The following is a 27077-nucleotide window of genomic DNA, read 5'->3' as shown; positions in this document are numbered from 1 at the left end:
GAGGAGTTCGGTAAGGCCATGGAGAAAGACTATCAGTTGGGCTCAAAGAGATTCTGGCAAACTGTTCGAAGCCTCAGGAGGGGGAAGCAGTGCCCTACCAACACTGTTTACAGTGGAGATTGGCACATGTTGACCTCAACTGGGGATATCGTCGGGCGGTGGAAGGAATACTTCGAGGATCTCCTCAATCCCACCAACTTGTGTTCCGTTGAGGAAGCAGTGGCTGGGGACTCGGAGGAGGACTCGTCCATCACCTGGGCTGAAGTCATCGAGGTAGTTAAAAAGCTCCTCGGTGGCAAGGCACCGGGGGTGGATGAGATCCGCCCTGAGTACCTCAAGTCTCTGGATGTTGTGGGGCTGTCTTGGCTGACACGCCTCTGCAACATTGCATGGCGGTTGGGGACAGTACCTCTGGACTGGCAGACCGGGGTGGTGGTCCCTCTTTTCAAGAAGGGGGACCGTAGAGTGTGTTCCAACTATAGGGGGATCACACTTCTCAGCCTCCCCGGGAAAGTTTATCCCAGGGTACTGGAGAGGAGAATTCGGCCGATAGTGGAACCTCGGATTCAGGAGGAACAGAGTGGTTTTCGTTCCGGTCGTGGAACACTGGACCAGCTCTATACCCTTTCCAGGGTGCTGGAGGGTTCATGGGAGTTTGCCCAACCAGTCCACATGTGTTTTGTGGATTTGGAGAAGGCATTCGACCGTGTTCCTCGCGGCATCCTGTGGAGAGTGCTCTGGGAGTATGGGGTCGGCGGCCCCCTGCTTAGGGCTGTTCGGTCCCTGTACGAAAGGAGCAAGAGCTTGGTTCGCATTGCCGGCAGTAAGTCAGACCTGTTCCCGGTGCATGTTGGACTCCGGCAGGACTGCCCTTTGTCACCGGTACTGTTCATAATTTTCATGGACAGAGTTTCTAGGTGCAGCCAAGGGCCGGAGAGTGTCCGGTTTGGGGAACATACGTGTAATGATATAACCTTCCTAATCGTCGGGAAGAAGGAGGCGGGAACAGGCGAACAATCAAAATGAAACTTTAATTACAAAATAAACACAAAACAGCGCACCAGCCCCTCACGGACGACTGGTGCGCATAAAATAAAAACCAAAACACAACTAAAAGCCCAGGCCTGGTCCTCTCTCGTCCTTCACTGTCGTCGCTCCAGTTTTATATCCTTCCATCTCCTCCATGGGCCTCGAGACCGGTGGGTCGAACAGGTGTAGTTCATCTCCAATCACTCCCCCGGCCTCACTCCCATGTCCCTCGGCCCCGCCCCACTCGTCACATACCCCCATCGCCCCTCGCAGGCCGGGGGGTACTCCCGAGACTGCGCTCTACTCCCCCCCCCCCCTCCCTCCGGGGGGGCCGCTCACGGGGACCTGCGGGAACCTGGGGGTAGGACAGACGAGGCGAGAGAAAAGGAGATGGAAGGAGGAGCGACAGAGACGAGAGAGGGGAGAGAGGAAAAAAAAAAAAAAAATTCCGGTTCCCAGACGCACCGCTGCTCGGCCCTCCACCAGCTGGGTGATCTCCTCCGCGGTGCCTGGCGGTGGCACTGGACGGCCCTCGGCGGACGGCACGACACTCCTCCGCCGCCCGGTGGACGGCGACGGCTCCTCCGGTTTTGGGCAGCCGGCAGGAGTCCCCCGTTCCCTGCTCCTCCCCGTTCCGGCGGAGGCAGCAGGCTCCGGCCACCTGGCGAACGGCGCCGACTCCTCCGCTCCCTGGAGACCGGTGGGTCGAACAGGTGTAGTTCATCTCCAATCACTCCCCCGGCCTCGCTCCCATGTCCCTCGGCCCCGCCCCACTTGTCACAATACGATTTCGTTGCTGCTTTTTGCGGATGATGTTGTCGTGTTGGCCTCCTCAGACCAGGACCTTCAGCGTGCACTGGGACGGTTTGCAGCCGAGTGTGAAGCGGCTGGGATGAGAATCAGCACCTCCAAGTCTGAGGCCATGGTTCTCAGTCGGAAAAGGGTGGATTGCCCACTTCAGGTTGGTGGAGAGTTCCTGCCTCAAGTGGAGGAGTTCAGGTATCTTGGGGTCTTGTTCACGAGTGAGGGAAGGATGTAACGTGAGATTGACAGACGGATCGGTGCAGCTTCTGCAGTAATGTGGTCGCTGTACCAGTCTGTCGTGGTGAAGAAGGAGCTGAGCTGTAAGGCAAAGCTCTCGATTTACCGGTCAATCTACGTTCCTACTCTCACCTATGGTCATGAGCTGTGGGTCATGACCGAAAGGACAAGATCCCGGATACAGGCGGCCGAAATGAGCTTTCTCCGTCGGGTGGCTGGGCGCTCCCTTAGAGATAGGGTGAGAAGCTCGGTCCCTCGGGAGGAGCTCAGAGTAGAGCCGTTGATCCTCCACATTGAGAGGAGCCAGCTGAGGTGGCTTGGGCATCTATTTCGGATGCCTCCTGGACGCCTTCCCAGGGAGGTGTTCCAGGCACGTCTCACCAGGAGGAGGCACCGGGGAAGACCTAGGACATGCTGGAGGGACTATGTCTCCCGACTGGCCTGGGTACGCCTCGGGGTCCCCCCGGAAGAGCTGGAAGAAGTGGCTAAGGAGAGGGAAGTATGGGCGTCTCTGCTTAGACTGTTGCCCCCATGACTGGATCATTTTAATTTTTTGCAAGCTCGTGATCTAGCTTTAGCTTATGCTAATGATCCTAGGCCTTACCGCATGGCTCTTTTTGCACTACAGCAGAAATATGGGCAACCTCACCAACTAGTTTTGAGAGAAATCAAAGCCATCCTAGCTCTCCACAGCAGAGCATTTAGTAGCTTCGCACTGAAGGTTCGAGCTTTGGTTGGCATGATCCAATCTTTTGGCCAAGAACAAGTTAAATCTGAATTATCCTGCGCTTCTCATGTACAGCAACTACTCGGTAAACTGCCCACAGAGCATGTGACAAACTTTGCCCATTATGCCCGTACAATCCTAAAGGGCCAAAGCTACAAACGTATTACCTTTTCCGCCTTGCTCCAAGAAGAGGCTGAGTGTCCAAAGACCTACTGTATGTTAACACACGAACAGTCTTGTACAGAGTCAACGGTAATTCTGTTGAGCCAAGATCCACAGCTAAGCAACCCCAGAATATGAGAGAGGGAGAATGGAATTCAAAGTATTCATGCGCATATTGTTCCAGTGGAGACCATTTCATTGGCCTGTGCACTTCTTTTAAATCTTTAGATGACAGCAGGAAGGATGCATGGCTTAGAGAGAACAAAAGATGTTGGAGATGCGGGCTTAAACATCTAGCCGTCAACTGTGACTTACAAAAGCCTTGTCCACAGTGCAAAGGCAGACATCTTGGTATTCTTCATGGAGTTAATTTTCGCGACCAAGATAATGGTACATTTTATCTTAGTCGCCTTGGAGGTTCTGGGAAGGTACTGCTTAAAGTTGTTGAAGTACTTCTCCATTACAAAGGCAGATCCTTGCAAACCTATGCCATCCTGGATGATGGATCAGAATGCACCATGTTGCTACCTCAAGAATCTGAGTATTTGGGCCTCAATGGGGTAACCAAGTCCCTAATTGTCAGAACTGTACGTCAAGAGACTCTCGCTCTTGAAGGCTCTTCTGTAACCTTTGAGATATCCTCCATGGTCAATCCAGAGAAGAAGTATTCAATTTCCAATGCCTTTTCTGCCACCAGATTGGGACTGGCAGAACAGACTTATCCTGTTGAGATCTTGCAGAAGTGTTTCAGACATCTTCAGGACTTACCCCTTCCAGCTTTCAATAATGTCCAACAACTTATTCTTATTGGTGCAGACTATCCACACCTGATAAACCCAATCGTTCAGGTGTATTTTGGGCCTCCTAAATCTCCAGAAGCAATCCAGACTAGGTTAGGCTGTGTACTTCAAGGCCCAATACCGATTCCTAACAACGATGAGATGCAGTGTCTTTTTACCATCTCTAATCCATTAGAAGAACTTCGCCACGATGTGGAGAAACTATGGAAGGTATACATCCTTCCTTTCCAGAATGAAAAGGTCATTATTTGGTCCAAGCAGGACCAAGGAGCTATGGACTTGTTGGCCTCCAAGTCTAAAATAGTTGATGTGGATAGTATGAAAAGGTATGCCACGTTATTGCGTGCTGCTTCCGCCATAAAGTTACGAGCCTCACCAAATGCAGTCATGTCTTCTCTTAGATGTATTGAGCGTCGCCTCCAGAGAGATCCCACAACTCCTGCTGTGTATGACCAAGAAATTGCGAAGTTGGAGAAATCTGGGTATGTTTCCAAAGTGGAACTTTCTCATGACTAATCAAATGATTCATGGTATATTCCTCATCATATCGTGGAACATAATGGAAAGAAAAGAATAGTTTTCAATTGCTCCTATCAATATAAAGGTGTTTCACTTAATAGTCAACTTCTTGCTGGTCCACAATTTGGCCCTTCCTTACTTGGTGTCTTACTACGGTTTCGTCAATTCCCAGTGGCAATTAGTGGGGACATCAAATCTATGTTCCTCCGCGTTAGGCTACTACCAGAAGACCGTTCTCTTCTATGCATCCTGTGGCACAACATGCAGAGGTCAAACCCACCTCACATCTACGAATGGCAAGTTTTGCCCTTTGGAACAGTATGTAGTCCATGTTGCGCAATATATGTTTTACAAAGGCATGTCCATGATCACCAAGAAGGATATGAAGATATAGTGGATTCTATACTTCAGTCATTCTATGTGGACAACTGTTTAGAGAGTTTCCCCAGCAAAAAACTTCCTAGACCAAATTCGTTCTCTACTGAGGAGTGGAGGATTTGAAATCAGACAGTGGGCAAGTAACCAGCCTGATGTCCGACACCTTCCTCCTGAAGCCACATCTGAAAGTGCTGAACTGTGGATCAATCAAGACCATTTGGATCCTAAAGAAGGAGCTCTGGGTCTGAGTTGGCACGGTCCCTCTGATTCATTGGGGTATCGATCCCGAGCTGTGGAGTATAAAGCAACAACCCTGTGCAATATATATAAAGTCATCGCCAGTCACTATGACCCCTTGCGTTACATCTCCCCCTTTACAACGCGAGCTAAAGTCATCATACAACAATGCTGGATGAAGTCCAGGGCTGGGATGATACCCTTATGCCAGATCCTATTCAACAGGCCTGGAATGCTTGGGGAAAATGTGTTCCATGATCTGTCATTGATGCAGCTTCCTAGGTGTTATTCAACCTTGCCTTTCAATCAAATTGCATCCAGAGAGTTGCATATATTTTGTCACAATTGCCTTTACATCCCGTGCGAAAAGTTATTCTCCCCACAGATAATTCTATTATTTCTGCTTCAGTTATTTACTCTTTTCTCCTTCAACAAACATACTGTGGGACAACGAGTCTTCACAGGCCCGCTGTCAGGCGAAACTGTGTTTGCCAAAAAAAGAAAAAAAAAAGATATGGCAATACTCGCAGAGATGTAAGGTGTAAAGTGATGTTTATTTACGGTGTTCAAGAGGTGAAACAGTCCCAGTACACAAACGACCAAAAGCTATATACAAAAGTAACAAAGAAGAAAAAAAAAACTGAAACAATAACCACTATACAAAAGGAAAAGAAAACCAAAAAATAAAATTATATATATATATATATATATATATATATATATATATATATATATATATATATACGCAAACTCCTCCAATGATCAAAAATAACAAATACAAAATGTAGACACATAAAAATTAGCATAATATTAATAATAACAAATTTCCATTATCCCCCCCTAACGAACCAAGACAATGGACGAGCCGACTTCCGGTTTCTTCGCGTCGATGCGGCCACACACAGCGGTCCTGGCACTATTTATCCAGGCCGCTGGGTGACACTCGGGTTCGGTCGATCGATGGTGGAGAAGCAACACGAAAGACCGGCAACCCAGACGCTGACAAACACCGAACACAGGTATGTATTTATATAACATGACGAAACAGAAAACATGGAAACAGAAACAAACACAACTCAGGTATGTATGCATGTTGTTATGTGCAGAAGGGATTCTAACGGGGATGGAAATGGAGTGGCTATGTTTACGTGTATGATGACCAGCGTGCTAATGGCGTGCGTGTGTACCCACAACGCCCCAACAGGGAACGGAGGATGAGGTAAGAGTGTGTGTGTGTGTGTGTGTGTTTGTGTGTGTGTGTGTGTGTGTGTGTGTGTGTGTGTGTGTGTGTGTATTTGTGTGTGCTGCGCTAACCAACAGGGACAGGTCACTCTGTCACACATACAAACCATTATCCATAACAACTATCTAGTCTAAGGACATCAGTGGTGACTTACAAACTTTATTTTCCGATCAAATTTGGGAGACAATCATATCATCCTCAAAAAATCCAAATCATCAGATGATCCATTGGAAATTATTACACAGACTCTATCTGTCCCCTATAAAACGCTTCTATATGCATGTCACCTCCCCCAAATTGCAATTTATGTCCACAAGGGGTTCTTGGTACATATTTACATTTTTTCGGGGGGAACGCTCTGCACTTTCTTCTTTCTGGTCTCAGCTTGCTCATGATATAGCATTTCTATTAGAAAAGGATGTGGTTTTGACTCCAGATCTTTTCTTTTTAAATAATTTTTCAACATTGTCGCTGTCTCCACAACAGAGAAACTTACTTTTAGCTGCTCTTAATGCTGCAAAAAAAATGTTAGTTAGTCGCTGTGTTACTCCTCATTCAATGACCAGAAGTGTATGGGGCTTATCTTTGCTTGACATTGTTTCTATGGAACTATCTACAGCTCGTATTCATGGAGCAACGACAAAAACTTTGAAAACCTGGAGTGCTATCTTTGACATTGTTAAATCTTTTGTATCTACTTTTTTATGTATAATTTATTTTGAATTTGTGTATATTTTGATTTATTTATTTATTTTTCTTCTTAGTGTGATTGAGTATTGCACTTTGAACTTTTTGCCACTGCAGTGTCTTGCTTCTCTCGGCACAGTGTGTGTCTGCCTGGTGGTTTGGTGGGTGGGTGGGGGGTATGGCCGCAGTCTGGATTGGTATCTAAAATTTTGTATTGTACTGAAATGTCTGCTTAATAAAAGCAATTTTTCAAAAAAAAAAGGAACACTGGTTCAATTACTCATTAATGCAATTATCTAATCAACCAATCACATGGCAGTTGCTTCAATGCATTTAGGGGTGTGGTCCTGGTCAAGACAATCTCCTGAACTCCACCTTTCTTTCCCATTCTGACATTCAGTTTGATTTAAGCAATTTTGAGCATGGCATGGTTGTTGGTGCCAGACGGGCCGGTCTGAGTATTTCACAATCTGCTCAGTTACTGGGATTTTCACGCACAATTATTTCTAGGGTTTACAAAGAACGGTGTGAAAAGGGAAAAACATCCAGTATGCGGCAGTCCTGTGGGCGAAAATGCCTTGTTGATGCTCGAGGTCAGAGGAGAATGGGCCGACTGATTCAAGCTGATAGAAGAGCAACGTTGACTGAAATAACCACTCGTTACAACTTAGGTATGCAGCAAAGCATTTGTTAAGCCACAACAAGCACAACCTTGAGGCGGATGGGCTACAACAGCAGAGGACCCCACCAGGTACCACTCATCTCCACTACAAATATGAAAAAGAGGCTACAATTTGCACGAGCTCACCAAAATTGGAGAGTTGAAGACTGGAAAAATTTTGCCTGGTCTGATGAGTCTCGATTTCTGTTGAGACATTCAGATGGTAGAGTCAGAATTTTGCGTAAACAGAATGAGAACATGGATCCATCATGCCTTGTTACCACTGTGCAGGCTGCTGGTGGTGGTGTAATGGTGTGGGGGATGTTTTCTTGGCACACTTTAGGCCCCCTAGTGCCAATTGGGCATCGTTTAAATGCCACGGCCTACCTGAGCATTGTTTCTGACCATGTCCATCCCTTTATGACCACCATTTACCCATCCTCTGATGGCTACTTCCAGCAGCATAATGCACCATGTCACAAAGCTCGAATCATTTCAGATTGGTTTCTTGAACATGACAATGAGTTCACTGTACTAAAATGGCCCCCACAGTCACCAGATCTCAACCCAATAGAGCATCTTTGGGATGTGGTGGAACGGGAGCTTCGTTCCCTGGATGTGCATCCCACAAATCTCCATCAACTGCAAGATGCTATCCTATCAATATGGGCCAACATTTATAAAGAATGCTTTCAGCACCTTGTTGAATCAATGCCACATAGAATTAAGGCAGTTCTGAAGGCGAAAGGGGGTCAAACAAAGTATTAGTATGGTGTTCCTAATAATCCTTTAGGTGAGTGTAAGTTACATCCTAAATGGAGAGTTGGTAACTGGACATTGTGAATGATTGGATGGATGTCCAACTGTTTTTATTTTATTTATTTTATTTTTTTTATACACCGGGTGCCTCAATAAAAAAGAAGAGTATGGTCCTAGGTTTTCTGTATGGAATATATTTATGCAACCGAAATATAATTTTAGTATAAAACAATGGGTGTGATAGACATAAATTGTAGTACTGTATATGAGAAATTTGAACATTACCTCTGTACCTCTACTAATACAAGCTGTGATTATTACAAACCTGAAGATCTGAAACAAAACTATGACTTTCCTTTTCTGTAATGCATCTAAATATTAGAAGTCTTAAAAAGCATCATGACGATCTTGTTGCACTTCTTGCTAGCACAGGAAAAAGTTTTGATATCATCGGTTGTAGTGAAACATGGATGAGTGAGCAAACCCTTTTAGATAGATGGATACTCATTGTATTGTGTTAATAGGCAGGGTAGAATGGGAGGAGGTGTTTGCAAACGTTGTATGTAAACTCTCATTATTCTGAGAAGGAGTTTAATGATTTGACAGTTGATGATGACCACACTGATTCATTATTCCTACAAGTTAAAATGTCGAGTGGTGCATGTATCATCACTGGAGTAATATATTGACCACCAAACTCTGACTATGAAACATTTAGAAACCACTTTGATAATCTCCTTTTCAGTATAAACCAGATGAAAAAAACAGTATTATTATGGGTGACTTTAATATTGACATTTATTAAGAAGATATAAAGGGAACTGATTTTTTAAATACCCTCTACTCCTCATCAAATTGAGGTACAAAGGTACTGTGACTGTCTGAGGTACAAGTGCTAGGTTTAGTGTTTGTTACAGTGGTCCACAATTATGGAATGAGCTGGATACTAATTTAAAACAATCTGCTTCATTATTTATATTTAAAAAGAAACTAAAGCAACATCTACTGGAGAGATATAAACCTGAGGGATTTGCGGCTGAGAGTTAAACCCCTTTCCCTTTGTACAAGGATCATTTCAAATTGAGGTACAAAGGTATCGGAACTGTCAATTTTTGTCTGCTTAAGGTAACTGTACTCTAAATACCCACAGTTTGAAGAATGGTTGCCCTGGCATACATAATCCTTGCCAGGTGGGTGAGTGGTGCTGGTGGTGGAATGGACCCCTATTTATAAACTATTGCTTCTTGGGAGTCCATTTTTTCACAATAGAACACTATTGTTTTTTACTGATCAGTTGTTGGGTAGGTTACTTTGAACCGTGGTCTATAGTAGTAGTCCTTGGCTGCTAAAAAAGACCGTGAGGGGGACAGATCTGGTTACTCTGAACCTGGGGGGGGTCATGTCCCCCCCGTCCCGCCATCTGCGCGCCTGCACATAGTATGTGCTAAGTTCAGATCAAAGCCTATAGAGTGAATAAAAATATAGAGTGAATAAAAAAAAAATAAAGTTCACTCTCTCTCTCAAAATTTTGATTTGTCATTTCAGTCATTTTGACATTGACAAGCTGTTAGAATGACTGAAATGACAAATCAAAATTTTGAGAGAGAGAGTGAACTTTATTTTTTTTTTATTGAAAAATATGTTAACCAAGATAAAGGTAAAATATATGCATGTTTTGACTTAAAAAAACAACTTTTGACTCAATTTGGCACCAAAGACCATTCTACAAACTTATTGAAAATGGTATATGAAGTAAAACATATGACCTTATCAAATCAATGTACACTGAACGTAAATAATAATGTTTCAATAATTCAATAATGTTTTAATAACTTTCTCATTTCAAAATCCAGTTGAATTGAAAAAACAAACAAATGGGTAATAATATTTTATAACAACTTTAATCATAATATAGTAAATTTTAATCACAATTGCATCACTATCAACTACATGAAGTCAGATATTCAGAGTTTATTTTCTTCTGTTCACAGATTCACCCAGATCTACTCTGACTGTGACTCCAGACAATACAGTATTCACTGGAGAGAGAGTGATTCTGACGTGTGTAATAACACCTTATTACAATAATTGGACATATGAGTGGTGGAAAGGAAACTCAAACATTCAAGTGTCTCAGCATTACATTGTAAAAGAAAACACTCTCACTATTGAACGATCTGAATCATCTGATGAGGGTCAGTACAAGTGTAGAGGACACATAGATGGAAGATCAGTCTCATCACAATCAAGCTCTGTTTATCTCTCAGTGAAGGGTGAGTTTAATATCATCATCTTCATAAACTCTCTCTACTACAGAGAATAAGATTCAGTTGTGACAATGAATCTAGAAGCTCCTTAAGTTCTCAGCATCAAATATAAAACACTGTTAAATTAAAGAGAGCAGACAATAACACACTTGTTGACAGTAAGTGTCATGATTGTTTGAGAATCAGATTAAACCTGCAGTGAATCAGACGAGGAGAGACATCAGTCTCCTCTCCACATCTCTCCTCTTTAACATCAGTGTCACACAAAGAGTGTCATTCTAGAAACTGACTCAGAGATCCTCGAGGATCATCACAGATCAGTGTAGATTGTAACGCTTGTTGATTCATGGCAGAAGAAATCAATGAGAGGAAAGTCAGGCCGCTCAGTTAGATCAGAAATGTCCAGAAAGTCTTCGATGGTCCTCGAGTGAATGAGTTTCTTGCTGAAGCTGAATTAATACGACTAGATCTATCAATGGTCTGCTGTTTCTGTAACGTGGCTGTTTCAGTAAAACATCATTTTGGATCCAAGTGCAGTTTAATGCTGATTTAAACAAGACAACAGTAAATCCAGCAATGAACAAGAGAAACCAAATACAGGAACTGAAACAAATGTGCAGCACACATCCATACCAGACAACAAAGAAGAGAAACACTGGATCATAGAGACAAGAAGAGACAGGTGTAGACAATGAGTAGCCATGGGAACAGAGGAGGGTAACCATGGAAACAAACAAGGTAGGCAAAGCAAGAAGGGAAACAGGAAGTGAACACAGAAAGAATGAGAAAAACTTCAAAATAAAAGTCCTTAAACACAAAACAGAAACACGAGAGCATTGTCATGTCAGTATCATGGATAGAAACAGTGAATCATTTATAGATTAACCAGATATTTAAATATATTTAATTTAGCATCAAATATGATACACAAAATATAATGAACCCAGAAGGACACACACTTGAGCTTCCATGTTTATTAATTTATTATTAATCAATTAAATACAAATATTTTATTCAATAAAAAGCAATATTTAAAACCTCTACCATATGTAGTCAGAGTAAAATCAGATGTTTATAATATAAAACTGTATTATTTGCAGAATCATCAATATTTCTGCAATATTTCTTTCCGGGGTTGGTGTTAGCGCAGTGGAAAAGACGCATGCCTGTGATGTGAGAGACCCAGGTTCGAATTCACTGTGAAACGCCAGTGTGTCCCTGAGCAAGACACTTAACCCCTAGTTGCTCCAGAGGCGTGCGACCTCTGACATCATATATAGCAATTGTAAGTCGCTTTGGATAAAAGCGTCAGCTAAATGAATAAATGTAAATGTAAATTTCTATTCTGGTGTCTCTTTTGTGCTCTTCATGAGAGAGAAGCACCAAACCAAAGCCTTTTCAACTCCATTCCTGATATAACACCAAATTTAGCATTTTAATAAACATTTATTTTTGTTAACTTTTTCTATGCCTTAGATACAATAATTAAATATAAAACTTGATATTTTAACTCTGTTTCAGTCTTGTTTCGAGTATATAGTGAGATCAGTGTCATGTGTTGAAGTGAATGGTGACATGAGTGTATCGTTACACACCTAATGATTACTTTAGTCACAGAGTTCAATAGAGATGAGTTTAGTCCTGAAGTCAGAGAGAGTGAAGTGACTTCCAGATGATGATGTTAAATGAGTTGCTGAAGTCTTCAGATCGTCTGCTGAAGTTGATTGAGATTCAGTGTCTCCTCATATGAGGTTGTAGTTGGAGGTGTTCAGCTCTCCTTCAGCAGGAGCTTCATTCTGCTTTCTATGACGAGTCAGAGGTGTTTGTCTGAGGACGAGACGGAGCCAGAGCCTCCAGAAAACACTGAGAGCACAAAACTGACCACAACAAACCAGAACATGACTGATGTTATCAAATATGACATAATAATTGAACTGTATAATTGTGTAAACCATTTACAATTTTGTTACTGTTAGTTTTGTTTCAGTCCCTTTTTTCTTCTGTTCACAGATTTACCCAGATCTACTCTGACTGTGACTCCAGACACTGCTGTATTCACTGGAGAGAGAGTGATTCTGAAGTGTGTGATTGAGTCTGATCACAGAGACTGGAGATATGAGTGGTATAAAGGCAGTGTAAAGTTACAGTCGTCTGAGCGTTATACTGTAAACAGAAACACTCTCACTATTGAAGGATCTGAATCATCTGATGAGGGTCGGTACACGTGTAGAGGACACATAGATGGAAGATCAGTCTCATCACAATCAAGCTCTGTTTCTCTCTCTGTGACGGGTGAGTTTAATATCAGTGTCCTCATAATTTAGCATTTAGGATTTTATTGAAAGTTTATATACTTTTAAATTATGTAAATGTTGTATACTGTAAAATTTGGTAATGTGTAAATTAAAGAGCATAAATGTTGACTGAATATACAAATCAGCAGGACCAGCCCGTCGCATAGAGAAATAGGCTAATAGGGGCACACAAATAAGTTATTATTATTATTTATAATTTTATTATTATTATTATTATTATTTGTAATCATCAAGGCTGTAACTATGTCTTGAACATTGGGGGGACAAATTGTTATATATATATATATATATATATATATATATATATATATATATATATATATATATATATATATGTATATACAGTACAGACCAAAAGTTTGGACACACCTTCTCATTCAAAGAGTTTTCTTTATTTTCATGACTATGAAAATTGTAGATTCACACTGAAGGCATCAAAACTATGAATTAACACGTGGAATTATATACATAAAAAAGGGTAACACTTTAGAATACTGTTTCTTACTTACTACATAACTAATAAGTAATTATTGAAGAACTAACAGGTGATTCATGAACACTTAACTCACTACTGTTAACTACTAAGTAAGATGTGTTAACTAATCAGTATGTAATATAATTTTATGATTGTGTTAAGTAACAGTTAGCTAATCAGTAACTAATATATTCTGTGATACCTCCTGAAGAACTACTATTAATTATCTACTAGTTAGGGTTCAAGAAAAATAACTATGAAATAACAACTACTGAACAGTTATACGCAAAAAAAAAAATCACTATAATAATCAGGCTGTGTCCCACAAATCAAGTACTTGAGTAAAAGTACAGATACCTCAATAAAATATTACTCCAGTAAAATTATGAGTAGCCCTTTTCAAAATGACAAGTATGTACAAAGTGTACAAAGTACTACTACAGTAGCAACTTTGTTACAGCCCACTTATTAGCCTATACTGGAAATGAAATATGGATTTTGTTTGCTTCTAAATGTTTAACTTTTGATTATGAAATGTTTGTTAAATTAGTTAAAATGTGGGCAATATGCATGTTAAAATGGAATAAAATATGCTATATTAAGAAATGTTCTCATCTGAAATAAACAGATGAGAGTATTTTACAAAGTTTATGATTACTTTTATAGGTTTTTTTTTTTTGTCAAAATGATGTAGTTTATTATTATTTACTAATAGGTTCACTTTAGAATTCTGTTAGTCCTGCAAAACTATCTGATAATTCTTTATTAATTACTAATGGGTTCCCAATATTTTCACTTTAGAATAGGCTTAATGTTTCAGGTTCAAAATAAGTACTGCAGAATTATATGATAATTAATTATTAATTACTAATGGGTTGCCAATATTTTCACTTTGGAATAATGTTTCAGATTCTAAGTAATTTTTCAGGAATTATCTGATAATTCTTTATTAATTACTAATGGGTTCCCAATATTTTCACTTTAGAATAGGCTTAATGTTTCAGGTTCAAAATAAGTCCTGCATAATTATTTTATAAATCTTTATTAATTACAAATTGGATACCTGTATTTTCACTTTTCCTCAGGCTTTGCCTTACATACAGAAATTGAATTAATGATAATGTGGTATATGCTGAGGAGGCACACATACAGTACTGTATATAAAATATAAAAACTAAGGTAAGTTATCACAAGGCACTGGAGTCATGGTGGGGTTCCTATGAGCTGATTTCCTACAAAACACACTCACAAAACCACTCACTACAGAAGCAAAACCATAAAATGCATTGCTTTATTAATATTGCATGTTTATATTATTACTACAATTGCTAATAACATTTATATGAAAGGGTCACAATTCAATGTAATTGTGTAAAACTGTTCATTAGTAGTTACTTCATAGTTATTTTTCTTGAACCCTAACTAGTAGATAATTAATAGTAGTTCTTCAGGAGGTATCACAGAATACATTAGTTTTGATTAGCTAACTGTTACTTAACACAATCATAAAATTATATTACATACTGATTAATTAACACATCTTCCTTAGTAGTTAACAGTAGTGAGTTAAGTGTTCATGAATCACCTGTTAGTTCTTCAATAATTCCTTGTTAGTTATGTAGTAAGTAAGAAACAGTATTCTAAAGTGTTACCCAAAAAAGTGTGAAACAACTGAAAATATGTCATATTCTAGGTTCTTCAAAGTAGCCACCTTTTGCTTTGATTACTGCTTTGCACACTCTTGGCATTCTCTTGATGAGCTTCAAGAGGTAGTCACCTGAAATGGTCTTCCAACAGTCTTGAAGGAGTTCCCCGAGAGATGCTTAGCACTTGTTGGCCCTTTTGCCTTCTGTCTGCGGTCCAGCTCACCCCTAAACCATCTCGATTGGGTTCAGGTCCGGTGACTGTGGAGGCCAGGTCATGTGGTGCAGCACCCCATCACTCTCCTTCTTGGTCAAATAGCCCTTACACAGCCTGGAGGTGTGTTTGGGGTCATTGTCCTGTTGAAAAATAAATGATGGTCCAAATAAACGCAAACCGGATGGAATAGCATGCCGCTGCAAGATGCTGTGGTAGCCATGCTGGTTAAGTATGCCTTCAATTTTGAATTAATCCCCAACAGTGTCACCATTAAAGCACCCCCACACCATCACACCTCCTCCTCCATGCTTCACGGTGGGAACCAGGCATGTAGAGTCCATCCGTTCACCTTTTCTTGCTTCGCACAAAGATACGGTGGTTGGAACCAAAGATCTCAAATTTGGACTCATCAGCCCAAAGCACAGATTTCCACTGGTCTAATGTCCATTCCTTGAGTTCTTTAGCCCAAACAAGTCTCTTCTGCTTGTTGCCTTTCTTTAGCAGTGGTTTCCTAGCAGATATTCTACCATGAAGGCCTGATTCACACAGTCTCCTCTTAACAGTTGTTCTAGAGATGTGTTTGCTGTTAGAACTCCGTGTGCCATTGACCTGGTCTCTAATCTGAGCTGCTGTTAACCTGCGACTTCTGAGGCTGGTGACTCGGATGAACTTATCCTCTGCAGCAGAGGTGACTCTTGGTCTTCCTTTCCTGGGGCGGTCTGCATGTGAGCCAGTTTCTTTGTAGCGCTTGATAGTTTTTGTGACTGCACTTGGGGACACTTCCAAAGTTTTCCCAATTTTTCGGACTGACTGACCTTCATTTCTTAAAGCAATTATGGCCACTCGTTTTCCTGTACTTAGCTGCTTTTTCTTGCCATAATACAAATTCTAACAGTCTATTCAGTAGGACTATCAGCTGTGTATCAACCTGACTTTATATATATATATATATAAGTATATAAGTTTTATATACACATACACACACTTCCATTCAAAAGTTTGGAATCAGTATTTAGAATGAATGCTATTTTTCCTCCTTTTATTCATAAAATAATCAAAAAATAGTATCACAGGTTCCAAAAAAAAACCAGTTTGAACACTGTAAATAAATCATATTAGAATGATTTCTGACGATCATGTAACACTGAAGACACTGAAAATTCAGCACTGCGTCACAGAAATAAATAACATTTGAAACTATATTAAAATAGGAAACCTATTATCAAATTAATACCGCCTTGATGGGCATAAGAGACTCCGGTAAAAATCATAAAAAAATCAAACTGATTTTGAACAGAAGTGCATAAAAAGCTATATTAATGTGTCACTTGATGCACACACGCACGCACACACGCGCACATCCGTGCACACACACGCACACACACACACACACACACACAGACCACTAGTACACTAATCAGAGCAGATAATCTTGTGTATTTCCCCATGCACAACTTTTTTTAATAAAAGTTTTATTACTGGATCACTCTTTTTTACAGTCTATGAGATCGCTACATTATATTACTCAGCTTTATTGGCATGACAAAAACTGTACATTTGTTCTGCCAAAGCATGTTGCAGCTGGGAAAAAAGAAAAAGAATAATACATTGTAAAAAATTCATGTGAAATCTACAGTGATTTACTGTGTTAGTGCAAGTAGCAGTAAAAACAGAAGTACTGTAAAATTCACAGTACACAGGCATGTCCTGTAGAAAATCACAGTAGCAAGAAACAGCTGATATAAAATCACAGTTAACTGCTAATGTCCTGTGGAAAATCACAATAACTATTTATACTATAGGAAAAACATAGTAGCCTAATATGACAACACACTGCATTTGAAGCAGGCTGCCAGCCAATTATAGTAAGGTAACCATTATCTTCTTGAAATTCTGTTACATATTTGCAGTGAATAGACCAGACAGTTCTTTAATAAAACATATCAAACATAAATCTTAAGAAGGACCAATAGGACACATATATAGCAAAACATATTCATTTAAAGGTTTATATATATATATATATATATATATATATATATATATATATATATATATATATATATATATATATATATATATATATATATATATATATATATGTGTGTGTGTGTGTGTGTGTGTGTGTGTGTGTGTGTGTGTGTGTGTGTGTTTAGTTTCAGTGCCAACCCAAAATGATTGATGCAAATGTTTCTTATTCTATGTTTGATACAGCCTAATAAAATGTATTCAAGCTACCCTGGCATCATTATATTGTGGTATCTTTAATATATTGTTAATTTTGCAGATGGTAATTAAGGAAATGATCATTAAAAAACTTTTTCTCCATAAATATGAGGAGCTTAAGGAAAACAAGATTATTGAAACACAAATTGGAAACATATTCATTTAAAGGTTTTCCAATATATCAAATTGGCACTCTGGACAAACGAGAACAGCCTCCATGAATGTCCAGATTACAGTGTCAGTAATAGCCTATCTCTCCAGCTCCAATCTGAAACTGTGATATTTTCATATAAGTGCCACGCCTTTCGGTGCAACCAATTGTCTAAGCAACCAAATATATGTATTTTTTAACTTTTGGACAATTTGTTTCAATTAACCTTTTCTCAATTCAGCATTTTGTTTAGACCCATTGGGGGGGAAGAAAAAAAAACACTTAGTAAGAAGAGCATTTTTCCAGCGTGCCTCAATGAAATGTTTAAAAAAGGGGAGGAGGGCGAAAGAAACCCTGGGTTTACCGAAGAAAAGCTGCTCCTGACCAGGTTAGGTTCATACAGTAAGTTACCAAGTTACCTTTCTAGGGTTTGTCAAAACTCCCTTTCTGAAACAGAAAACCTAGAGTTTCCCTCATTTCAGTGTTAACATACTCAGAGTTTTCACTTAACCTCCTTTGTGAGACAGGCCCCTGAAGTATTGTGTTTAAATTGAAAAAATTATGTTAGAATGCCCGTCTTGTTAAGTATCCTACAGCAGACATAGCCGGCTGAACGTACATCAGTGCATTCTCTTAAAGTGCATCTTTTTTTGCATCTTTACTCTGTTGTATTTATTTGTGCTGTTGCTCGTAGTTCGATTTTTTTTTAAATATAGATTCTCCATAAACATAGCATACCGAACCATACCGAAAACTGTGACTCTAAAACCATGAAACAAACCGAACTGTGAAAAAGTTGAACTGTGCCATTACTAGTAGCTATGTGCTCTTTGAAACCATATGTACCAGAACTACCGGAGTTGGATGGAAATCATGCAAGTAATGAGTTCGTAGATGAGAATGATTTTATGAACAACCTGGCCTTCTTTTATCTTCAAATGCAAGCTGAAATGCTGTTGCCAGCTAGTATGATTCAGAAGCTAATTGGAGAGTTCCAGGAGGTGCACAGTTACAACACAACCCATCTTTTGTCTAAAATGGATCAGGATTTAACAGTTAAATGTCCCTGAAAATAATATTAGGCGCATCTCCTTGATGATCTTTCAAAAAATGACCTCCTGAAAAGATGCAATGAGGGAGTATTTAGAACTGATCAGACACGAAAATCATTCTTCAAGTGTAAATTCAATCATGTTGATCCAACAGTTTATATGGGAATTAGTTCAAATGGAAAAGAGAGGTTTTGCCAGTATGTGTCCATTAAAGATACAGTGAAGGGATTACTCTCTCAGACCTCAGTTCAAGAGCAATATCTCCTGGCAAAATCAGACACACCAACAACCCCAGACGTGCCGGAAGACCTGAGAGATGGTAAAGTCATCAAAAACAATAAATTGTTACAGGAATCACCATCCTCAGTATCCATAATCTTGTATCAAGATTCATTTGAAGTTGCTAATCCTCTAGGACCTGGGAGAAAGAAACATACGATTTTAGCAAATGTATATGACACTAGCAGAGATCGCAGCACACAATAGGTCTTCAGTTGATCGAATGTTAATCCTGAGTCCAGCAAGTGCAGTAGCAAGGTCCAGACAAGCAGGAAAAGTGGGAAAAATGTACAGTGTAAGACAACATATATGAACCCACGTGTTGTTGACTTCATGAGAGACTTCACTGACTTTGACGGGCAAAATAACTAGATAGAGGTGGGATTCTGATAGCATAATGGTCTTTTAAGAATTCCTTCTAATGGAATTTATCCATTAAGAGTTTATATTACTTCCAGACAGTTTTTAGTTGAACTTCTTACCTCTGAAAAAACAGCCCTTATTTGAATTGAATGGTACTGACATACAACATGTTATAATACATTGTAATGTGCAAACTGTAACCTGTATAACCATGCACAACTTTTTCCTCTCTTCTCCACTGACAGTGGGATACTTTTGGTTCACATGTTGGAAGGAAGAGACTAATGATACCCCAAACTGGGAAAGAACCTCAGTTGAAGCCTTCCCACATTTTTTATTCAAAATAAAACATTTTTGTTTGATCTCTATTCTCCTACGTATTTTTGTCTTATGTGTTAGCTTACACCTGTCCTCATTTAGGGGTGTGTTAAGTCAGTTTGTCAAAAATGTTTAAATGCAGTGTGATGACTTCACATTATGAAGTTCAGTATTATGGGGGGGTTGGGGATTCATTTTATATTTAAAACAGTATTGCTGTAAAAAGAAGTGCTTTGAAGTTTCATTGTTGCTACTGTAATTGAACACACAGAGAGAATAGTTATAAATAAGTTACTTGTCACTTGCTGCTGGTAAATTACCTTGAATTTCACAGCCCGTTTCTTACAGTGTAGAGTGTACAGTACAGTGGTACAGTTTGTGTACAGTAGGGTGATTGCAGGTCAAATGGGCCATTTAAATGGTACATAACACAGTTTCACATAATCTCATGTTAAACACTGTGAACAACTCTGAATACATGAAACACCATTGTAGCCCCCCTTTAAGGTTTGAGTGTCTTCTGTTTAAAAGTTAACAGCCAATGACTGCAAATATGTTCGAACTGTTGACATAACAGTACATTTAGCAAATTATCTTATTGGTCTGATGTTATTAATTTTGAGACTAAAAAGCAATGTGGCCTGACATATCCAATCTTCTAAGTAATAGAGCTGATAAATCATGAAAAACAAATGCACATTTAGAAATAATGATTCATAACCCATGTCTTGATGGCCTCTATGACATAAATTGCTGATTTTGCTAAGTAATCCAGATTTTTATATATATGAAATATTTCACTGAATGTGTTCAGATGATGTAAGAGTCAATGCACTTTAATGCTTGTGTTAGTCTGTCCAGCTGAACACACTCGATGCAGCGCTGCTACGTTGTTCATTCAATATATTGTGAAAAACGAGAGCATCAGTGTGGAGAAGATGCTGTTTACATCAAAACTGAAACCAAGCCGTTCACACAGAACACATATTTATCACATTTTCTAGAGAGACATCTATCAGCGATGCACTTGCGTCTCGCACAAGAGAGTCATGTTTAGAAAGTCATGTAGAATTAATGTAAGTTCAACTTTTAAAAAACATATCTCTAGACCACTGCATTCATGTTTTGAAATGAAAATGTAATTTACTTTTGTGATTGGTTTTTCGGTCCATTGTATTAAACTACACATTCATGCATGGATTTTTTTTTTTCTAATTAAGAAACTTTATTAATTATATGTAGTTTATAAACATTATTTTAAACAGTATGCACTTTTTTCAAAGATAGTCGTATTATTTTATAACGCTTTGAAGAAACGTGCAGAATATTTCGCTTGATGCATCCTCTTATGGCCTCAGGAGGATTTTTTTTTATTATCCCTAACTGAAATTTGTAATACATTTTCACCTTTTTTTTTCTTCTACAGATTCCCGAAGATCTTCACTGACTGTGACTCCAGACAGTCCTGTCTTCACTGGAGAGAGAGTGAGTCTGAAGTGTGTGATTGAGTCTCACAGAGACTGGAGATATGAGTGGTATAAAGACAGTGTAAAGTTACAGTCGTCTGAGCGTTATACTGTAAACACAGACACTCTCACTATCAGAGGAGCTACTGAGTCTGATCAGGATCAGTACACGTGTAAAGTATGGATAAATGGAAGACCTTCATCCTCACAGGAGAGTAACCGAATTGATCTCGCTGTTAATGGTGAGTAAATAAAATAAACACTTACATTTACATTTAGACATGTAACTGCCATTAAAAAGAAAATAGATCCTAAAATGCGTGTGTGTGACATGAGAGAGAAAGTGTGGTTTGTTCTACTGTGTCATTAGTTTTATTAATGAGCAATTAGTTATTGACAGATGTGTTTATTATTTCACAAAACTCACATGAACTGAAGTATAACTAACAAGTCATACTGACATGGGCCCGGTTCCCCAAAATGTTCTTATCACCAAGTAGTTCTTAACCTATTCCTTAAACTCTCTCTTAACCTTATGGCACGATTCCCGACACGTTCGTACGCTAAGTATATCTTCTGTAAGTCACACTTTCGTAAGGTTGTTCTGGACCATTCGTAAGCTCTCTCTTAGCGTTGTTTGAGCTCAAGACATAGTCACCGCCACTGTGCAGCAGTCTTTAGAAATCAGCGCAGCGCAGTACAAGTCAAACTTGACAATGTTGTGGCTCAACAATGATTTTATGTTATTGACATTTTAAGACTAATAATAAAATATGTTCGCTATGGATACAGGCCCTATTTATGAAGTTGACTTTATTTGGTATCAGAAATATGGTGGTAATTAGTCTAGGCTATTTCGTAATGTCATTAAAGTGTTTAAATTGGCAATCACTTTTGATAACAATCTGGCAAACTATTTGGCTCTAAATGGCTAAGATCTATAAATGGGTAAGCATGGTGTCCAATAAGCAAACAAGTATGGCAGCGATCCAACGTGTCCTTGTATTGAATCAAAGACGGCGCTGGCCACAGAGACGTTTAGTCAATGTCAATTTTTTTATTCAGCAAAACTTTTGCCTCCCAAGACAACTCATTATGGAGCTGCTGGACCTTCTCAGACCTGTGCTTGCCTGGCTAACGCAGCTGAACTTTGCCTTAAGCCCTGAAGTACAGCTGCTTGCAGTGCTAAGTATTTTTGCTACAGAGAGCTTCATCAAGGTCGTGGGAGAGGGCTACGGCCTAAGCAAGACCTCGGTGTGGAGGTGCGTCCACACTGAACAAATACCCTTCTGCGCAATACCAGGGATTACAGGTTGAGACGAGTGGGATGGGGCCGAGGGACGTGGGAGCGAGGCCGGTGGGTCGAACAGGTCGCTCCCACGTCCCTCGGCCCCGCCCCACTCGTCACACAGGTGCACCATTGCTGGCATCCCATAAATGTGCAGGTTATAGTGGACCATAGGGGTGTGATTTCCGACCTGGTGCCAAGGTCCAGCAAAACTTCAAGTTCTTTTGACGAGAAACTTGGTGCCCTTTTTTAACGTTTCTTCCCCACCATATTCTGTATCTAACTCTCAGTAGATAGGTTGCTTTTTATTGAAAACATTAACCAATGGCAATCATGTCACGGGCCAGCAAAGAAAGAACAGGGTCTGGGTCCAAATGCAGGGAAGATTAACTTTAATAGAACAAAAAGGCCAACACGGCAAAAACAAACACAAGATGCAAAAAACACGAGAACCAGGAACACTTACAAATCACAAGTAACATTAAACAATACAGCCAGGCAGAGTGGTGGGTGATGAAAGAATATATACTAAGGAACCAACAGGGAACAGCTGTGTGTGTGTGTAAGTGAGTTACAGGTGTGCAGAGTGAAGGTAAATGAGTCCGGGAGAAACACAGGTGAAGCAACTAAAATAATGATGAGGTTACAAAGTGGGCGTGGTCAGAAAAGGACAGGAGAGAGCACATGGCACAAAAACACAACACTCACAGAAGACAGTGACAAAAAAGACAAGACTGTGACAAATCAATACCGCATTAAACAGAAGTAACTACAGCTGCTTGCCAATCAATTCTGATTGTAAAGTACCTTACCATTAATATAAAAATGTATTACAGAATTTTTAGAAACCGTTGAACCCATGTCAAGAAGCGGCACAAGTGCCACAATGGGATAAGGAGGGTGGATGATTAGCGAGGGATACCTGGTTCGTCTAACCGTCACAACATATCGTGTGAACATTTTAATGACCATTTGATAATTTAATTTAGAGTCTATATTCTACTGATAACTTAAACTATGTTAAAATAAATGTTACTGGAATAATTTGAGGAATGTTTCATTTGCATAGAACGTGTTGTCTTTCTTAATGCCGAAATGCACCTTAGCGTGAAGTGGAAAATTGATTCCTGAGCAATCGATGCCAACTAGTTCAGCACTTTCACTCAGGACAGCGACATTGTAACGTCGGATGTAAGAGGCAGCGTGTTAAGAAGCTTCCTAAGGGACACTTCGGGGAACACACTTAGGAACAAAAACAAAAAGATATACACTGTAAAAAAAAATCCAGTAAAAAACGGTAAAATTCCAGCAGCTGGGGTGCCGGAAAAATACCGTTAAATAACGGGCACATTAAGTAACGGTAATTTTCCGTAATTCAAAAATACAGTTTTTTGCTGTAATTTTACATGAGATTTTCTGTATTTTCTTCAGCTTTTAATGTTTAATAAGATGTTTTACATAAATATTGTGGAAAGTTGAGAAAAAAACATTAAATTATCATAAAGTTTGAAAACTTTAACTTCAAATAATCAGCCATGAGTGCGAAAATGTGTTTTAATAATTTATTGACCTGCAATTTACTAATATTCTTTGTTCAAAACTGCAACAATATACCAGTATAAAGATTATAGCACAACTGCAACAATATTCCAATAATTTGTCCATAACTGCAATAGTATAAAAAATATTATTACAAACGATCATAACTGCAACAATATTCCAGTAAAAAAATAAGCCCAAAGGTTTAAATTACTGTAGATCACAACTGCAACAACATACCAATTCAGTTTGTTCATAACTGCAACAGTATATAAAAAAAATATATATATACCGGTATATATATAAAATATCATAACTGCAACAACACACAATAAAATAATTGTTCAAAACTGCAACAGTATAGCAGTTTGGTAAACAAATAAAAATTAATAATTAAATTGTCCTTAAAACTGAACCACCTGTGAACTGATTAATTTATCTTGACAACAGATGATGCATGAAAAAAAATAATTCAACCATGAAATCAAATAATCAGCAAGTATTTTAAGTCTGTGACACTGTCAAGAATTTCTGCTAGTCAATATAGGAAGATCTGACACTCAAAGTTTTACTCCATCCTTTCATAGTCCGCAATCTTGTTAATCAGTGAAAGAACCTTTGGACTGACTGACGATTTCTTTCTCGATGTGGTCTTATCCACTTCCGGTCCCTTCTCGGGGTTCATCTTAAAAAGGCATCTGTTGAATGAAAAAAAAAATCCTTAGTAATAAAACATGGACTGTAACATATGCTGTGAATATATATAAAAAGAAAGCAGGAAAATAAGAACTTGTAAAGGGCATGCTTGTGGTGGATGTTTGCTATAAATAAGTATGTGAGAGGTTGTGTGTGAGGCAGACTGCGAAGGTTGTGACAATGTAAGAGAGTGTGTTGTGTGAGGATGAGAGTGTGAGGATGCATGTAGGGCTGCACGATTAATCACATGCGGTTGTGAGATGCGTTTGCAGATGAATCGCATTCGATTATGAACAGGATATTGTGGAGCTTGTCAGTGAACTACAGCTCTGTGTATTAAATGTTGCTGATTTGAAAACAGGTGATGGATATTTACTACTAATCACAGGACCGGCTTTACTGACGAGACACGCCTGAAAAACGCATGTGATTAATCATGCAGCCTTAGAAGCGTGTGTGAGGATGCGCGTGAGAGTGTGTTAGTGTGTGTGAGGATGCATGTGTGACTGTCTATGTGAGAGTGTGTGTGTGAGAGAGAATGTGTATGTGAGAGTGTGTGAGTGTAAGGATGCATTTGTAAGAGTATGTGAAAGTGTGTAACTGTGTGTGTGAAGATTCGTGTGAGTGTGTGTGTGGATGCATGTGTAACTGTCTATGTTAGAGTATGTGGATGTTTGTATTAGAGTGTGTGTGTGTGTGTGTGTGTGTGTGTGTGTGTGAGAGGATGCGTGTGTGAGAATGTGTATGTGAGAGTGTGTGAGTGTAAGGATGCATTTGTAAGAGTATGTGAAAGTGTGTAACTGTGTGAAGATGTGTGTGTGTGTGTGTGTGTGTGTGAGGATGCGTGTGTGAGAATGTGTATGTGAGAGTGTGTGAGTGTAAGGATGCATTTGTAAGAGTATGTGAAAGTGTGTAACTGTGTGTGCGAAGGTGTGTGTGTGTGTGTGTGTGTGTGTGAGGATGCATTTCTGAGCATGTGTTTGTGAGTATGTGAGTTTGAGTTTGAGGATGTGTGTGTGACAGTGTGTATATGTGAGAGTGTGAGGATGCATGTGTGACTGAGTGTGTGTGTGAGAATGCATGTGAGAGAATGTGTATGTGATAGTGTGTGAGTTTGAGGATGCTTTTGTGAGTCTGTCTATGTGAGTGTGAGGATGTGTGTGTGACTGCATGTATGTGAGTGTCTGTGTGTGTGAGTATGCATGTGTGAATGTGTGTGAGTGTGTGGGTGCGTGTGTGACTGTGTGTGAGAGTGTGTGTTAGAGTGAGTGTATGTAAGGATGCGTAAGTCAGTGTGTGTTGAAAAAGTGAGTGACTGTGTGTGAGAACACACGTGTGAGAGTGAGTTTATGAGTGTGTGTTTTTACCTTTGCACAATCTCTTGCGTTTCTCCTTGGTTTCCTGGGTATGAAATGTTCAAGCAGTAGTATGAAGCAAACATCAGCTTCAGAGCGTCGTAGAAGATGGTGATGTGGCCGTTAACTATGACTTGGTCAACAGAAAACAAAGTTCTCTGCAGTCAAAAGGGGAACTTCCTGTTGTCATGCATAAGAAAAAGAAGAGATCAGTTACACTGATTTTACATTTTTTTACATTACATTTTTGCATTATTGACACTGTTTTCCTAATGAATGTTGTTCAGCTGCTTTGACGCAATGTATTTTGTTTAAAGCGCTATATAAATAAAGGTGACATTGACATTGACACTGTGATAAACTTACTGCAAATATTAAATTGTTTTCCATTAAATATATTCAAACATACCACACACAATTATTTTTCTGACAGCTAGTAAATTGACATGAAAAGGTCCCTGCCTGTGACACAGAAGATAACTGCTGATGATTACATTTTAAATGCATCGTAATTTCTGAACCGTAAGTGCAAGCTGCTAGCAACAAGCTAATAGGTAGTGTGCCTCATTTCTGTGTAGCCCTTGATGTTGTGAATTGTGAGTTTTCAAAGAAACACCGTAACTATTACAAGTGTAATCTGTGAACATCTTTGCATTGTGCAACTCACCCTTTCATGTTGACCTTGGTTTTAGCCGCTCACAAAACTTATCTGTAAGGAGAAAAAAAAGCATGTAAATGTGAAATTTTAGGAAATCTACAAAAATACAAAGAAATATATTGATAAATGTATTATATCTATAGTTCTGAACCTTATCTGTGTCACCTGTTCACCCCATCAGTGAGCATCAATAAACCCTATAAGCTTCAATAACAGTCTTTAATTATAGAAGGGTGATTAAAACAGAAGTTGTGAAACTTTTTTCCCTAGGAGTAACGTTAGATTACAAGATTACAAAGGTTATATTAATTCTCAGATGACACACTGCAGACATTGTTTTTTCATTCACAATTTTAACTGGTCAGTGGTTTTAACCACCAGCTTTTTGAAATAATTTTAATATTTGCTTAACCAATAGACAGATATAAAGGGTAACCAACATAAATAATTTATTAAAAAGTGATTAAATATTGACTGTAACAATATTTCAGACCATCAGTGAGACTATATCTGGAATTAAAAGAGT

At 39.4% G+C, this 27077-nt stretch overlaps 1 protein-coding gene and 1 long non-coding RNA gene across 2 annotated transcripts in view; one reads left to right on the top strand and one right to left on the bottom strand.

Annotated features, from left to right (window-relative positions):
* The window catches only part of LOC132096018 (titin-like), a 73057-nt gene that overhangs the window by 8028 nt on the left and 37952 nt on the right, over positions 1-27077 (top strand). Inside the window, exons 2-4 of the mRNA XM_059501132.1 lie at positions 12521-12802; positions 18744-18908; positions 20976-21257. Coding sequence (XP_059357115.1) covers positions 12521-12802; positions 18744-18908; positions 20976-21257 — 729 coding nt within the window. The remainder of the gene's footprint in view (positions 1-12520; positions 12803-18743; positions 18909-20975; positions 21258-27077) is intronic.
* On the bottom strand, positions 24182-26721 carry LOC132100764 (uncharacterized). The gene is made up of 3 exons (XR_009423119.1): positions 26561-26721; positions 25906-26026; positions 24182-24540 (listed from the first exon to the last, which is right to left on the bottom strand). It is a non-coding gene; the product is annotated as an uncharacterized LOC132100764 (long non-coding RNA).

Source organism: Carassius carassius, chromosome 2, assembly GCF_963082965.1.
Source record: "Carassius carassius chromosome 2, fCarCar2.1, whole genome shotgun sequence".
NCBI lineage: Eukaryota > Metazoa > Chordata > Actinopteri > Cypriniformes > Cyprinidae > Carassius > Carassius carassius.
This window is presented reverse-complemented; position numbering and strand designations above follow the sequence as displayed.